This window comes from Hyla sarda, chromosome 5 (genome assembly GCF_029499605.1).
Source record: "Hyla sarda isolate aHylSar1 chromosome 5, aHylSar1.hap1, whole genome shotgun sequence".
Classification (NCBI taxonomy): domain Eukaryota; kingdom Metazoa; phylum Chordata; class Amphibia; order Anura; family Hylidae; genus Hyla; species Hyla sarda.
This window is the reverse complement of record NC_079193.1, coordinates 335065873-335082752: the sequence shown is the minus strand read 5'-3', so window position 1 is coordinate 335082752 and position 16880 is coordinate 335065873. Positions and strand designations below refer to the sequence as shown.

Below are 16880 nucleotides of genomic sequence, written 5' to 3'. Positions count from 1 at the left end.
CTGTTTTCACTTTTTTGATGGAATAAATTTAACTTGTTTTCATACCATGGAGTGCTGCACTGAATTATATTTTTATGGACTTTAAAGGAGTAGTCCAGTGGTGACCCAGTGGTGAACAACTTATCCCCTATCCTAAGGATAGGGGATAAGTTTGAGATCGCGGGGGGTCTGACCGCTGGGGCCCCCTGCGATCTCCTGTACGGAGCCCTGACAGCCCGCGGGAAGGGGGCGTGTCGACCTCCGCACAAGGCGGTGGCCGACACGCCCCCACAATACAACTCTATGGCAGAGCCGAAGCGCTGCCTTCGGCAATCTCCGGCTCTGCCATAGAGATGTAATGAGGGGGCGCGTCGGCCGCCGCTTTGTGCGGAGGTCGACACCCGCTATCTGGCCGGAGAGCCTGGCCTCCGTACAGAGAGATCGCAGGGGGCCCCAGCGGTCGGACCCCCTGCGATCTCAAACCTATCCCCTATCCTTAGGATAGGGGATACGTTTTTCACCACTGGACTACCCCTTTAATGAATCGAGGGACTTGGTTCTTACCAGTGGCTTGCATCCTGCACTTTATCTTTTTTACCAGTCGAGTGCTGCTATATTTTTGCTATTCTTCATATATATATATATATATATATATATATATATATACATATACATATATATATATATATACACATACACCCTATATATGCACACACATATACATATATTACACACACACACATATATGCATACTCTCATACCTGATAGTTTCCAGACCTCATGAATTTATGGATTTGGCCATATGTTGAGGACTGCACGGCAGCCATATTTGAAGGGACAAGAACGCTGCAAGCTTGGTAATACCCAGCCAGTCTCTTCTCATCAATAGAGCAATGGGCAGAAACAGCGCCGATCTGAGAAATAAGAGGAGAGATGGATTTCGGGTGAGACATGGCATGCGTTCATGAGCTTCTATGAAGTGACTAAATGGCATTATGGGCGAAGTGGATTGCATTGTATAGAACAAAAAAAATATAACTACCTTAATAACCAGCTGCTTGATGTTAAAGAAGTGGTCTCTAGCCTTTTCATAATTCAGAAGGTTTGTAGGTCCTTGTTGGAAGTAAAAAGCTCCAAGGTCATAACAAATCTGCAGAATGGAGGGAACAAGATGGACATTAAGACAGATTTAGATTAGAGCAGGCATGCCCAAAGTCTGGCCCGCGTTCCGGACTTCTAAAGCCCCACAGATAAGTTGGCCAAATATAGATCTTACGCCAATGTCCCCCCGCCCCCACCCCAGTGAGTTCTTAAAGCGCCGCTCAGGACTCTGCATAAAATAGTTAATTTGCATTTAACTTTAATAGTTCAAAGACTGTCAGGCAAAATGGTCGGCACTCGCACATGTTCACTTCATCAAATCTGGCACTCTTTGAAAAAAGTTTGGACACCCTTAATTAAAGGAACATGCTATCATGTAAACAGTGTTCCTTTACCCACCTCCCAAACTACTCCTTTCTTTTTCTACACCCCTCCCTTATTACCTAGGTTCTCAACCTGGGGTACATGCCAACACATCCTCTTCTGCAGCCATGTGCACATGACCACTGATGCCAGTCATCGGCTGCATTGTCCTGTGCTTAATTTGTCCCTCTGTGATAAAGGGTGGTGCATCCACCCGAAACGCGTCCGGATGTCCTACTGATGTTCCTACTCGTGTTTGTACCTGCTTTTATCACCTGATAAAGTTGGATTTTCGTATGCCGGACTTACTCCTTTTCTTCAAGTCTGAATCAGAATCAGAAGTTCAGTAGAGCCGGCCCCCCTCTTGCTTGTTTTATATGTCCTGTGCTTAGTACATAGGTATGTAACTCGTGCAGTTCTGTCTGACAGTCCAGAAAGTGTCTGTGTGTGTATATTTATATTTCTGCCATTATCCTTTCCTGGGCTTGTCAAATGGGGCCTAACCCCCCCCCCCCCCCCCCTTGCAGGGTTGTCTGACATTGCATCACATAGAGTTCTCTTCAACACTACATGATTACATTACTAGAAGGATCCCGACGATTGAGACGGACTGTATGTTTGGGAGAGGGGTGTAGATGGGGTCGGGGGAGGGGTGGTATGGCTGCAGGTTGTTTGCATGCTTGTTGTATTTTTTTTGTTTTGTTTAAAAATTTCAATAAAAATTATCTGATTTAAAAAAAAAAAAAAAAAAAAAAAGAAGACCCGACAAAAGATCTGTGTTTTATCTATTATCAATACCAGTTTTCCCAACCAGTCTGCCTCCAGCTTTTGCAAAACTACAACTTCCAGCATGCCCGGACAGCCAGCTATACTGTGAAATCTTTTCATAAGACCACATTTCCTTTGCGCTCGTGATCGCCAGTCATCAGACCAGGAGCGAACACGCTCCGGGGGCTGATATTAAACCCCTTAAGGACCAAGCCCATTTTTTCCTTAAAGGGGTACTCCGGCGCTAAGACATCTAATACCCAATCCAAACGATAGGGGATAAGATGCCTGATCGCAGGGGTCCCGCCGCTGGGGACCCCCGTGATCTTTCATGCAGCACCCTGTTACAATCAGCCCCCGTAGCATGTTTGCTCCGTGTCTGATGACTGGCGATCACGGGGCCGGAGTATTGTGACGTCACGGCGCCGCCGCCATGTGATGCCACGCTCCGCCCCCTCCATTCAAGCCTATGGGAGGGGGCATGACAGCTGTCACGCCCCCTTCCCATAGGCTTGCATTGTGGGGGCGGAGCGTGATGTCACAATACTCCGGCCCCGTGATCACCAGTCATCAGACCCAGAGCAAACATGCCCCGGGGGCTGATGGTAAAGTGGTGCTGCGTGAGAGATCACGGGGGTCCCCAGCGGTGGGACCCCCGCGATCAGGCATCTTATCCCCTATCCTTTGGATAGGGGATAAGATGTCTTAGTGCTGGAGTACCCCTTTAAGGGCCAGGCCAATTTTATTTTTGCATTTTAGTTTTTTCCTCCTCGCCTTCTATAAATCATAACTCTTATACTTTCCTCCACAGACCCATATGAGAGCTTGTTTTTTGTGTGATAAAATAAATGATGTCATAACAAAGTAAAAATTACCATAAAATGTATGGCACAAGCAAAATAATATTCTTTATATGGGGACATTTTTTGTTTTCACGCTGTACACTACCGTAAACAAGACATGTTTTCTATATTCTGTGGGTCAATACGATTAAAATGATACCCATGTTATATGCTTTTCTATTATGGTACCCCTTTAAAAAAATCTCAAACTATTTTAACAAAATTAGTATGATTGAAATGGCCCTATTTTGACCACCTATAACTCTCTAATTTTTCCGTATACGGGGCAGTATGAGGGCTAATTTTTTACACCGTGATCTGTAGTGTTTATATTGGTACCACTTTTGTTCATATTTGACTTTTCAAATAATTTTTTATTAAATATTTTTGAAATAAAATGTGACAAAAAAGCATCAATTTAGTTTTTTGTTTTTACATTTACCATACGCGATAATTAACATTATGTTTTGATAGTTCGGACATTTACACACAAACGGCGATACCAAAAAGGTTTATTTAAAAGAATATATATATTTCACGCTTTTTGAGGGGAAATGGGAACAGGGGACGATTTACATTTTTATTGGAGGAGGGGATTTCTCACTTTTTTTTTTTCTTACATTTTTTTTTTTAACTTCTTTTACACTTTTTGTCCCCATAGGGGACTATTTATAGCAATCACTTCATTGCTAATACTGTTCAGTGCTATGCATAGGACATAGCACTGATCAGTGTTATCGGCGATCTTCTGGTCTGCTTGATCTCAGACCAGAGCAGAAGACCCCAGGAGATGGCCGGAGGCAGGTGAGAGGACCTCCGGCCGCCATTATGAATGATCGGACCCCCTCTGCAGCACCGAGGGCGATCCGATCATCCATTTTACCCACCACACTGCCACAGATGCCATGATTTGTACTGATCACAGCATCTGAGGGGTTAATTGCAGATATCAGCGCGATCGTTGATGTCCACCATTACCGGCGGGTCCCTGGCTGCTGATAGCAGCCGGGACCTGCCAAGCATGATGCGAGTACAGGTCCGGTGCTCGCAGTCATGTTCATGACATAAATGTACATCCTTGTGCGGGAAGTCCCACCGCATCATGACGTACATTTACGTCAGATGTAGTTAAGGGGTTAAACTTCAGGTTTAGTTAGGATTAATGCTTTACAGTAAATAAGTTCACAGTGTAACTAGAGGTTAAAGGAGAGTCTTAGCTGCTTAATTAAAATGAGAAACTCCGCCCCCTATCCAAAGGATAGATAATAAGATGTCTGATTAAAGGGGTCTGGCCGCTGGGGCCCCCCTTCCCACCATGATCATTTAGGTTCAGAACGTTGGCTGTGCTGAGCTGCGGGTGGCCGTGGTTGTCACGCCCCCTCCAAAAATATCTATTGAGGGGGGGGGGGGGGGCATGATAGCTGAGTTCGCTCGCAATCTGGCATGGAGTGGAGTTTACTCATTGCATGCGGTCTACAGGGTGCCGTGCTGGAAATCGTGGGGGGTCCCAGCAGCTGGATCCTTGCCATCAGACATCTTATCCCCTATGATGTCTAGGGTCAGAGTACCCCTTTAAAGTCACCAATGTGACGTTTTCACAAATCAGTTTTTTTTGTTTTGTTTTTTAAGCATTTATATACTTTGTGTAAAAGGAAGAGTACCAGTCATGTGCTGGATACATTTTTAAATCCTCCCAGTTCACTATCCCCATCATGATAAAACACAACTTGCCTTTATTTCTATTATCTTTCAGTTTTCTACCTTGATATTGTTCTCTATCTTCTGCTTACTCTCAGTGAGTTCACAGACTGAGATGGGGCATTCCCCAGTAGACGTGACATCACCTGAAGCCCTGCTGGGGAGAACCCCCCCCCCCCCACATTCTTCTACTGAACATACTACAGCCAAGAGAAGTTCAGTGTTCTGATCGGCCGTGATTGGCTAAAGCTGCACCCCCCCAGCTCTCTGCACTGAACTCTACAATGAGTAAGCTCTGCCCAGCAGCTTGCAAGGGGAGCAGAAATATTCAGCACTATGCACTGAAGACATCGAGACTCTACAGTTTAGCTCAGCTCAACGGGAATAGGAGGTGAAATATTCATCTCTATACGCTGCATTTCCTGACTTTTGTTAATTTAACCCCTTAAGGACTCAGCCCATTTTGGCCTTAAGGACTCAGCGAATTTAATTTTTACGTTTTCATTTTTTCCTCCTCGCTTTCTAAAAATCATAACTCTTTTATATTTTCATCCACAGACTAGTATGAGGGCTTGTTTTTTGCGCGACCAGTTGTCCTTTGTAATGACATAACTCATTATATCATAAAATGTATGGCGCAACCAAAAAAAGAAAAATGACGTGTGTAAAAATGACGTGTGTTCTTTATTCTGAGGGTCAATACGATTAAAATGATACCCATTATTACATACTTTTATATTATTGTTGCGCTTAAAAAAAAAATCACAAACTTTTTAACCAAATTAGTACGTTTATAATCCCTTTATTTTGATGACCTCTAACTTTTTTATTTTTCCGTATAAGCGGCGGTATGGGGGCTCATTTTTTGCGCCATGATCTGTACTTTTTTTTGATACCACATTTGCATATAAAAAACTTAATACATTTTTTATAATTTTTTTTAAATAAAATGTATTAAAAAAGTAGGAATTTTGGACTTTTTTTTTTTTCGTTCACGCCGTTCACCGTACGGGATCATTAACATTTTATTTTAATAGTTCAGACATTTACGCACGCGGTGATACCAAATATGTCTATAAACATTTTTACGCTTTTTGGGGGTAAAATAGGAAAAAACGGACGTTTTACTTTTTTTATTGGGGTAGGGGATTTTTCACTTTTTTTTACATTTTTTTTTTTTTTTTTACACTTGAATAGTCCCCATAGGGGACTATTCATAGCAATACCATGATTGCTAATACTGATCTGTTCTATGTATAGGACATAGAACAGATCAGTATTATCGGTGATCTTCTGCTCTGGTCTGCTCGATCTCAGACCAGAGCAGGAGACGCCGGGAGCCGGACGGAGGAAGGAAGGAGAGGGGACCTCCGTGCGGCGTTATGAATGATCGGATCCCCGCTGCAACGCTGCGGGCGATCCGATCATTCATTCAAATCGTGCACTGCCGCAGATGCCGGGATCTGTATTGATCCCGGCACCTGAGGGGTTAATGGCGGACGCCCGCGAGATCGCGGGCGTCGGCCATTGCCGGCGGGTCCCTGGCTGCGATCAGCAGCCGGGATCAGCCGCGCATGACACGGGCATCGCTCCGATGCCCGCGGTTATGCACAGGACGTAAATGTACGTCCTGGTGCGTTAAGTACCACCACACCAGGACGTACATTTACGTCCTGCGTCCTTAAGGGGTTAAGACAAAGTTACAAAATTTTATTAAGAAGTATATTAAAAAGGAAATTTAAATAGGCTAATCTATAAACACACACATTATATATTTAAAAAAATAACAGGTACCATTTGACTGAATTATCCCTTTTAGCAAGGAACACGTACAAATGCATTATATACATTACAAAGACCTAAGGTGGGTGTCTTGGCTGCCTCTTAGAAAGTTATGAACAAAGTTACAACAATTTATAGCCTGGATGACATTCCAAAACTGCTGTACACCGACTGTCAGATATCCAAAGAATATGCCTGGGGGTCATTTTAGATGGGGAGACCATTGGTGATACAAGTACTGACCAAGTATATACAGTGGTCCCTCAACATACGATGTTAATTGGTTCCAGGCGGACCATCGTTTGTTGAAACCATCGCATGTTTAGGGTTTCGTACATGGATGCGCAATGATACTCACATGTCCCCGCCGCTCCGGCCCGTCAGTTCACCGCCCTTCTGCTGCAGTATCACTAAGTCGCTGCTGACCTGTGCCGTCGTTCTCTGTCGCTCCTATTTTACGACTGGGTGGCGTGAGCGGCGACGTGATGACGGCGACAGAGGGCAATGGCGAACGGGCTGGAGTGGCGGGGACATGGGAGTATCATTGAGCGGGGCACATTAAATGGTTATCCGGCGGAAGCTAAAGCAGACAGCGCTGCCAGATAGCCGTTTTTGCAATGGCCCCGACACACAGAAGCATCGTATGTTGATGCTGCCTTCAACGTTAGAGGACATCGTATGCTGTAGCGAACGTACGTCGGGGCCATCGTATGTCGGGGGACCACTGTCCATGTTGAACAGCGCTCAATGCAAGGACAATTTACATGGAGCTATTGTGGGGGGGGGGGGGGGAATGGCTGCATGAATGGTTGTTGGATCATTTGTGCGGCTGTTCCCCTCCGGTATTTCTGGCTGCACGCGCCCAGTTCACATGGGAAGATGTGCTGCCAACAAACAGTAATCTGACATCCACTGAAAAGATCCGATCAGCTGACGACCAAGCATTTGCTTGTTTGTTGGCCGAACGCTGGGCCTTTTACATGAAGCAATAATCGGGCCACGCGGCTGTAGAAGTCGGCAGCAACATTCAGAAACAACATGCAAGGTTTTCCTTACCTGGCATTGTACTTCCTCAGAACTGATCATTAACCCAGCAGTAGAATTCTCTGTTTCACCGTTCACAACACCAGGTTCAGCTGCCAACAGGTCCAAGGTCCTTACAGTATGAACATAGAAGGCTTTCCTAAGTTTAATGGTTTCCTCCAGCACGGCGATCGAGTCCTCAGCCTGTTCCTTCAGCTGTAGAGAAGGTGGTTACAGAAGGTTAGAAAAAAGCAAATATCCTAAACCAGCACCAATAGAGGCCTTAGTAGCAGCCAAAGATCTAAAAGTCATGTGACATCATGATTCATGGCTGTTTTAGGGTATGTTCACACTGAGGAATTCTCGCTTAAAAATTCAGTTTTTTTTTCCGCACGGAACGGCGTCAGGCTGAGAAAATTTATTCATCGATTTCAATGGGACAAAGAAGCGGATTCCGCATGAAGAAAGAACATGTTCATTCTTCATGCGGAATGGAATTCAGTGTCGGAATTCCGCTTGCGGAAATTCCTCAGTGTGAACTGAGGAGCGGAAATACAGTTAAACTCTATTGGGTTTTTCACTGCTGACTGAATTGGAGAGGAATAAGCGAGTGGAATTAGTTGAGTAAATTCCTATCCAAATCCTCAGTGTGAACATACCCTAAGAGGAACCATCAGATTTCACGATGCGGCTATTTTTTTTTTTGTAAATATATGTATTCTAAAAGAAATAACTAGAGATGAGCCAACTTACAGTAAATTCGATTCGTCACGAACTTCTCGGCTCGGCAGTTGATGACTTATCCTGCGTAAATTAGTTCAGCTTTCAGGTGCTCCGGTGGGCTGGAAAAGGTGGATACAATCCTAGGAAAGAGTCTCCTAGGACAGTATCCACCTTTTCCAGCCCACCGGAGCACCGGAAAGCTGAACTAATTTATGCAGGAAAAGTCATCAACTGCCGAGCCGAGAAGTTCGTGACGAATCAAATTTACTGTAAGTTCGCTCCTCTCTAGAAATAACTATTCTGGAGTCTCTGTTCCCTGCAGTCCACTGTTACAAATGTATGAATGAATTACTGGGGGTGTTTCTCTGCACTAGTATTTCCCAACCAGGGTGCCTGCAGCTGTTCTCACGTCAAAAAAAAAAAAAAAGGAAACATGGTCAGACGGGTGCAAACGGATGTGAAAGGGTTATAAAAAATTCCATTGGGATTATTTTACAACCGTTTGTAATCCATTTACAAGCTGCAATAACAGAACCCAAACGGAAAAAAAAAAGGGGGACAGACGGCCGTGTGAACGCACCCTTACATTCAATGAACCAAAAATCCCGGAATACTCCTTTAAGTTACGTTAACACACCAAGACTAGACGCAACTGTTGCAGACTGTGAGCAGTAAAAATACTGCACTGCCCCCTACTGGTGTAATACGTAAAAACCAACATTCTTCTCTGGAGATTGAGGTAGAGTGCGCAATGATGACAATCTACCCTGCAGATAGCACGACGCACTTACCACCTTCAGTATATTTTCAGTGAGTTCCTTTTCTTGTTGGATTTGATTCATTCTGTCAAAACAGAAAATTATCTTAGAAACTGTCAATGCAAATAAGTCCCTGTTCTCACTGGTGTTAAAAAGTTGCTTGCCTTATCTGTTCTGTACAGGATAAGGCCAATTATTTAGTAAGTCCTAGATATTTTTCATTTAGATTTTAGGAATGTAGGAAACCAGAAGCACGGCTGGATTTTAAAGGGGTTTTCCAGGAAAAAACTTTTTTTTTTATAATATTTAAAAAAAAATAAAAAAATAATATATATATATCTCAACTGGCTCCAGAAAGTTAAACAGATTTGTAAATTACTTCTGTTAAAAAATCTTAATCCTTTCAGTACTTATGAGCTTCTGAAGTTTAGGTTGTTCTTTTCTGTCTAAGTGCTCTCTGATGACACGTGTCTCGGGAACTGCCCAGTTTAGAAGCAAATCCCCATAGCAAACCTCTTCTAAACTGGGCGGTTCCCGAGACAAGTGTCATCAGAGGGCACTTAGACAGAAAAGAACAACCTTAACTTCAGAAGCTCATAAGTACTGAAAGGATTAAGATTTTTTAATAGAAGTAATTTACAAATCTGTTTAACTTTCTGGAGCCAGTCGACATATATATAAAAAAGTTTTTTTCCTGGAATACCCCTTTAATTTAGATCTGGGCAATTCTATCTATTATAAGGGTCTAAGCCAGTGTTTTCCAACCTGGGTGCCTCTGGCTGTTGCAAAACTACAGCTCCCAGCATGTCCGGACAGCCGTTGGCTGTCCGGACATGCTGGGAGTTGTAGTTTTGCAACAGCTGGAAGCACCCTGGTTGGGAAACACTGGTCTATCACATATCTTTTACATTTATATATCAATATCTGTCTATATATTTGTACAGTGTGACCAATGGCCGTAACTACAAATTGACTTTTTTTTTTTTTTTAATATATTATATTTATTCTTATTTTTAATGCTACAAGTTGTCGTTTTGCAACAGCTGGAGGTACCCTGGTTGGGAAACACTGGCTTAAAGGGGTACTCCGGTGAAAACCTTTTTTCTTTTAAATCAACTGGTGCCAGAAAGTTAAACATATTTGTAAATTACTTCTATTAAAAAATCTTAATCCTTCCAGTACTTATTAGCCGCTGAATGCTACAGAGGAATTTCCTTTCTTTTGGGAACACTGATGACATCACGAGCAAAGTGCTCTCTGCTAACATCTCTGTCCATTTTAGCAACCGTGCATAGCAAATGTATGCTAAGGGCAGCATGGTGGCTTAGTGGTTAGCACTGCTGCCTTGCAGTGCAGGGGCTTTGGGTTCAAATCCCACTAAGGACAACAATAAATAAAGACTTATAATAATAATAATAACGTCAGCAGAGAGCACTGTGCTCGTGATGTCATCAGAGAGCATTCCAAAAAGAAAAGAATTTCCTCTGTAGTATTCAGCAGCTAATAAGTACAGGAAGGATTAAGATTTTTTAATAGAAGTAATGTAAAAATATGTTTAACTTTCCGGAGTCAGTTGATTTAAAAGAAAAAGGGTTTTCACCGGAGTACCCCTTTAAGCACTTAATACTGGGGAAGGTGATCACATTTTCTCAATTAATTTTGGCAGTGGAATGGAGCACTGTTGATAAGAGGGAGGAAAAAAAAAGGAGTCTCGGTGTTGAGCAGGATGGGTTTTGGCCAATCCCACCAACTATCCAATGTATATGGTGCCTCCCAATTCTTCCCCAATGGCAAATGTTGAGGGAGATAAAGGGAGATTTAGGCAGATGAATTTCATCTGTCCGATCCTTTGTTCTTTGGGAGGCAAGCCAACACTAGAGGAAATCGGAAGAGATGGCCAAGCATTTGTTCAGCCAATAGCTGTTTTATGTATATGACCAGCTTAAAGGGGTACTCTGCCCCTAGACATCTTATCCCCTATCCAAAGGATTGGGGATAAGATGTCAGATTGCCGGGGTCCCGCTGCTGGGGACCCCCGGGATCTCGGCTGCGGCACCCAGTTATCATTACTGCACAGAGCAGACTCGCTCCGTGCGTAATGACCAGCGATACAGGGGCCGGAGCATCGTTACATCACGGCTCTGCCCCCTCGTGACGTAACGGCCCACCGAGTCTCCTCTGTGCAGTAATGATAGCGGGGTGCCGCAGCCGAGATCTCGGGGGTCCCCAGCAGCGGGACCCAGGCGATCTGACATCTTATCCCCTATCCATTTTTAAATAAACTGGTGCCAGAAAGTTAAACAGATTTGTAAATTACTTCTATAAAAAAAATCTTAATCCTTCCAGTACTTATTAGCTGCTGAATAGAGGAAATTCTTTTTGGAACAGAGGAAATTCTTTTTTGAAAACAGAGCTCTCTGCTGACATCACAAACACAGTGCTCTCTGCTGACATCTCGGTCCATTTTAGGAACTGTCCAGAGCAGCATATGTTTTCTATGGGGAATTTCTCCTACTCTGTACAGTTCCTAAAATGGACAGAGATGTCAGCTGAGAGCACTGTGCTCGTGATGTCAGAAGAGAGCTCTGTGTTCCAAAAAGAAAAGGATTTCCGCTGTAGTATTCAGCAGCTAATAAGTACGGGAAGGATTAAGATTTTTTAATAGAAGTAGTTTACAAATCTAAATGTACAAGATAAAAAGAGTCCGGCACTGCAATGGTGATCACTGCGGTAAACCACGAGGACACAGGTGGATACTGACACAAGCCAATCCAACTAGGTGCTCAGTCCAAAAACACAATAATAGTAAACACAAAGAGGATGTGAAAAGTATAAGACGGCACTCACCGTGATTTTTCAGGCTTGCAAAAGCTTTTTATTGCATTAGCAAAAAGTGCATAGCGGTGCGGTGTGAAGGCAGGTAACCGGCCAGGACGCCGGGGAGCCATTGCAGCGTGATGGTTACAGCTGTGGCGTGCTTCTGCACTTCCTCAGTCTAAGCAAATGCGGAAGCACGCCACAGCTGTAACCATCACGCTGCAATGGCTCCCCGGCGTCCTGGCCGGTTACCTGCCTTCACACCGCACCGCTATGCACTTTTTGCTAATGCAATAAAAAGCTTTTGCAAGCCTGAAAAATCACGGTGAGTGCCGTCTTATACTTTTCACATCCTCTTTGTGTTTACTAATTTACAAATCTGTTTAACCTTCTGGCACAAGTTGATTAAAAAAAAAAAAAAAAAAGTTTTTACCGGAGTTCCGCTTTAAGACTCCCATAATAAAAGAAAAATTAACCCCCCCCCCCACAACAAAAAAAACCTATTTAAAGGACAGCTGCAGCGGTACAAACACTTATCCCCTATCCTCAAGATAGGGGATAAATGTTTGATCGCGGGGGGTCCGAACGCTGGGGCCCCCGGCGATCTCCTGTACGGGGCCGCGGCTCTCCCGTGCAGGGGGCGTGCCTCCCCGCATCCCCCATAGAACTGTATGGGGACGGGGAGGAGACGGGGCGTCACCATCCACCTAGAGGAGATCGCCGGGGGCCCCAGCGTTCGGACCCATGGGTGCTAATGGCGGTGCCCCGTTAGGGAGATCAAGGGGGGTCCCAGCGGTCGGACCCCCCATGATCAAACACTTATCCCTTATCCTGTGGATAGGGGATAAGTGTAATTCCGCTGCAGTTTTCCTTTAAGTATTTTTTGATTATATATATATATATATTTTTTTTTTTTTATATTATAGGAGTCTTAATGATATGAATAAATGGATGTTTTAGCTTTATGTGGATTTTGGTTATTCATGTATGATTTGGAAGAAACTTTAGTGAATGGCCACTTTTAATCATAGGAAAAGCTTTATCGCCGTATACCTGCAATTTAGAAGTACACAATGTAATATACCAGGGAACTGCATCTGCAGATTTGCCATTATGAACCCCATGTGGTTTTGATTGCAAGCACCAGATTGTCTCAGAATAAACGCAATAATTTCCTTAACCTTTTAATGGATAATAAGATGTGTTAGAGGAGGAGGTGGGACTCACACATTGGGCTGTAGTGGACCCTGTTTAACTGGTTTCACAGGAAAGCTGCTCTGCACAATGGTCCTGATGGCCCTGGAGGAGAGAACAGATAATACCTCCATCACATACAGATGCTGCTGCCAGTACACACATCATGGGTTGCAGGCCAATGCCATAATGCACAGGTGGTAGCCTTGCAATATGACAAACTTTATCATAGTAATAATACTTTAATAAAACCCCTTTAATGGCTCACATTAAAGTTCAGTGTTCAGCAGTGTTTCGAATGAATGAAATGGTGATCTCTGTTCTTGTGATTGGCGATGGTCCCTGTGGTCGGATTACTACCAATCAGCTAGGTATTCCCCATCTTGTAGATGGCTGATGACTTTTCTCGTCCGCTCTTCCTTGGGGGACACCTTACTGATGGGTATATGCTGCACTGAGGTAATCAGTTTTAGCTTAGTGTCAGTAGAAGGCAAGACACCGGTGTGGTGTTCTCCAGACCTGGTCCTTTTTATTATTTTCTAGTAAGGGTAGAGTAAAGGGAGTAAAGAACCTATTTTCAGGTGGGGGTTCAGGAGCATGGCGCTACCTGTTCCCCCATATGCGATGAAGGCACAGACAGAGTATGTACTGTTAACCCCTTCTCGCCAAATGCCAGCACCTGGAGGTTGTACCCTGGGTCTGGGTCCCCCACTGCCCCTGCTTGCCCGGCTATCTTAGCCTGGTATAATGCAGCGTGGCCATAAGCTGGTTGAAGACTTCAGGGTGAGCATGAGAAGACGGAACCTGTGGGTGAGTATGTACTACAACACCCCCCTTCCCCCTCTCCCTCCTTCCCTTTTACTTATACGGGGGTCTCCTTTCTCTGCTGTGCCCAGCTCCTCAGCCGCCATTACACATGGCTGTGCTGGGCCGGAGCCATCATGGCCTTAGGCGCCTTCCTGGAGGGGGCAGTCTGGTGAACTTGCCCCCCTCCCTCTTCGGGTCCAACATGTATGGCAGCCAGGCACACTGCCCTGGCCACGTTTTCCTCTCTATCGGCCGGGGCCTCTATCCTGCTGCCCCAGTTTGTCTTCTGGGGCAGCAGGTCTCCGATCCCACATGGCCATCCACTTCCCAGCTTGCTACCTTTTTTGTGCCGCCAGGCGCTGTGTCCTGGACACATTCTTTATTAGGCTGACCGAAGACCTACAGCTGCAGGCAGCGGGTCTATGGTCCCACACGTCCGACACCCCTCCTCAGTGCGGGCACCAGCCCACTTACTGCTCCGGTCCCTCAGGGTCGGGCACTTCCCTGATGAGGGAGGAACCGGCCGCATCCTTTAACCAGTCCCCCAGCCCTGCTATTGTTAACAGCCGCAGATCGTGCGGCCAGGTGACGGAGGGGGCGGACGCATCTTTCTACAAGCTCCCTGGCGTCCCGTCCCCCCCCGTGCTCCTTACTGTATGAGGCCGGCTCCGGGGGCAGTGTCCTTTCAGCGCACTCTCCCTGTGCGGAGGGCTGCGCTCTGTCAAAGTTATAAATAAATTAAAAAAAAAAAAAAAACACACACCGCTGGTCTCTCAGACAATTTGGTGGTGATTGGCGCCCTCTTGTGGCCATCAATTATATTGCACCCTGGATTTTTTCATTGATTGTTGTGGGCACCTCCTTGTAGCAACCTAGCGCTATTAAAGCTTTGGTCTGTCACATCTGTTTTTATCAGTTTAATATCTGCAGGGTCCCTTTTCTTGTGATGGTATTGGGGGCTACTTTATTCCTTCAGTCGCCCTGTACATTGTCAGTTGAGGTATGCCTCTGGCGTATCTATTTTCTGCACGATCCCTTGGAGATTGTGCCATGCCATACCAGTCATGCCCACGGCCGAATTCCAGTCCCTCCCTAACGAGGCAAGACACTGGTTGGGTGTTTTTTTCCATTCTAGCGGACGCTAAGCCAGGTCCGCCGGTCACCCATCAAGGGGGTGTTCTGCCATGTCATACGATACCCTTCTCCACAGGCTGCCACACCTGTGGCTAGTACTCCAGATCCTCACATCTAGTGTGAGGTTTCCGTGGAAGTGTCCCTGCGTGGGCATGGATTGGTCCTGATGTCTATATGTCGGACAGTAGTCTCGCCTCTCACTCATCTATCAGCTGCCGCATCCACGGCCGGCACTCTGGTACCTCACTACTAATGCAGGTGTCCAAGTGACCTGTTGTCTACTATGGACCCATACCAGTAAGCCAGACATTGGTCTGCATGGTTTCCTTCACCGCCTGTCCCTCACCACACAGCTGATGTATCTGCGGCTAGAGTTACAGTACCCCACTGCTGTTCGAGGTGTCAGAAGGAGTGACCCCTTGTATACTATGGACCCATACCAGTAAGCCAGACAGTGGTCTGCGTGGTTTCCTCACATCACACAGCTGATGTATCTGTGGATGGAATTCCGGTACCCCACTGCTCTGCGAGGTGTACAAAGTCGTGTCCCAGCGTGTCCTATGGATGCATTCTATGGCTCCTCAGCCTCCCCCGATCTCCCAAGGTGGCAGGGATACTATCCATGGCTCCTAGGCCTCCCCTCCCTCCCACATGCGACAGTGGGGCACAGTGATTGCCTATCTGGCTGTCCCCTTTTCTCCAGCGCCTGAAAGTGTATTTGTTCAGCCAGACTGTTGTCTGCACAGTCTCCATCGCTGTTGGCCTCCCATCTTTGGGCTGCCACGGGCATGTTCAGTTTTCCCGCACCTCATTGCTGGTGTAAGGACTCTGAATGAGGGTCCCTGCAGGTACTCGGGACTAATGCCAGTCAGCCAGACTTTTGGCTGCTGGGTCTCTTACACCGCAGGGTTCCATTCTTTACCAGGTCCCTCTCTACAGGTCTGCTGCTCTCCCGGCCGACAGCTGGTAACCCACTTTCTGTGTGTATTCTGAATGTAGCACTCGGTGTGGCCATGGTCCCTTTGCCAGATAGAGTGTCTGCGTGGTTTTCTACTCCGCCAGGTCACCTTCCACATTCTTGCAGCTCCCACGGCTACAGTCCGGTGACTCATTTTCCAGGTGAAGTTCCAAAGAGAATGTCTCTGTGGTTTCATTGGATCTTTTCTACCTGCCTATCAGACTGTGTCTGCATTTTTCCTTTCCAACACACATCCTTTGTCTCTTGCGTCTGGTGTGTGGCACCATTTGGAGATGGGGTGTGGGCGTTTCCTGCAGGTTCCATGGACTTTCACAGATACAGCAGCATTCTCTGTTCTTCTTTCTAAGGGTGTAACATTGGTCTGCTAGGGGCATGGTTGTGACACACCGTTGGGTGCTGAGCCTGTCTTCCATGCTGCCGGACTTTTGGATGTCTGCGTTTTCTTTTGCATCTGCAGTATTGGTACCCCACTATCATGCGGTAACCATGTCTGTGTCCCTACATATGCTAGGCCACTCTACACGTTTAGAGCCCACCTTCCCTTTTTTTCGGTGGGCTGTGCCTCGGGCCTTCCGTTGATCTTGTTTCCACAGGTTTCCGACTGTTGAGCACCTCTGTTCTGTCATGGGGCATGATGGGACGACACAGTCTGTTCAGCCCCCCCCCCCCCATGCCTCCAGGTGTCTGTCTAGGATGGTTCAGCATCAGTGTCCAGATTTCCGATCTCTCTGGAGATACAAATTAGGTCCTCCATTCCTCGATATGTTGTTCACCCGGTACTTTGCCCCCTTGCCTTTGGGCGGCATTTCCCTGCTCCTATAGTGCCTGGCACATTTGACCATCCCCTTTCCACAGGGGTATGGGGGATCAGGGAGCTTGGCATGGTCTGGGCCTGGTTTTCATTGCGACCAC

General features: G+C 45.8%; 1 protein-coding gene across 4 annotated transcripts in view; it reads right to left on the bottom strand.

Moving 5' to 3' along the window:
• Positions 1-16880, bottom strand: part of INTS8 (integrator complex subunit 8) — a 106844-nt gene that overhangs the window by 50519 nt on the left and 39445 nt on the right. For all 4 annotated transcript variants that reach the window (XM_056522451.1, XM_056522454.1, XM_056522453.1 and 1 more), the window contains exons 5-9: positions 13082-13153; positions 9071-9122; positions 7590-7772; positions 1022-1129; positions 741-893 (exon numbers count right to left, since the gene is read on the bottom strand). In XM_056522451.1, coding sequence (XP_056378426.1) covers positions 741-893; positions 1022-1129; positions 7590-7772; positions 9071-9122; positions 13082-13153 — 568 coding nt within the window. The remainder of the gene's footprint in view (positions 1-740; positions 894-1021; positions 1130-7589; positions 7773-9070; positions 9123-13081; positions 13154-16880) is intronic.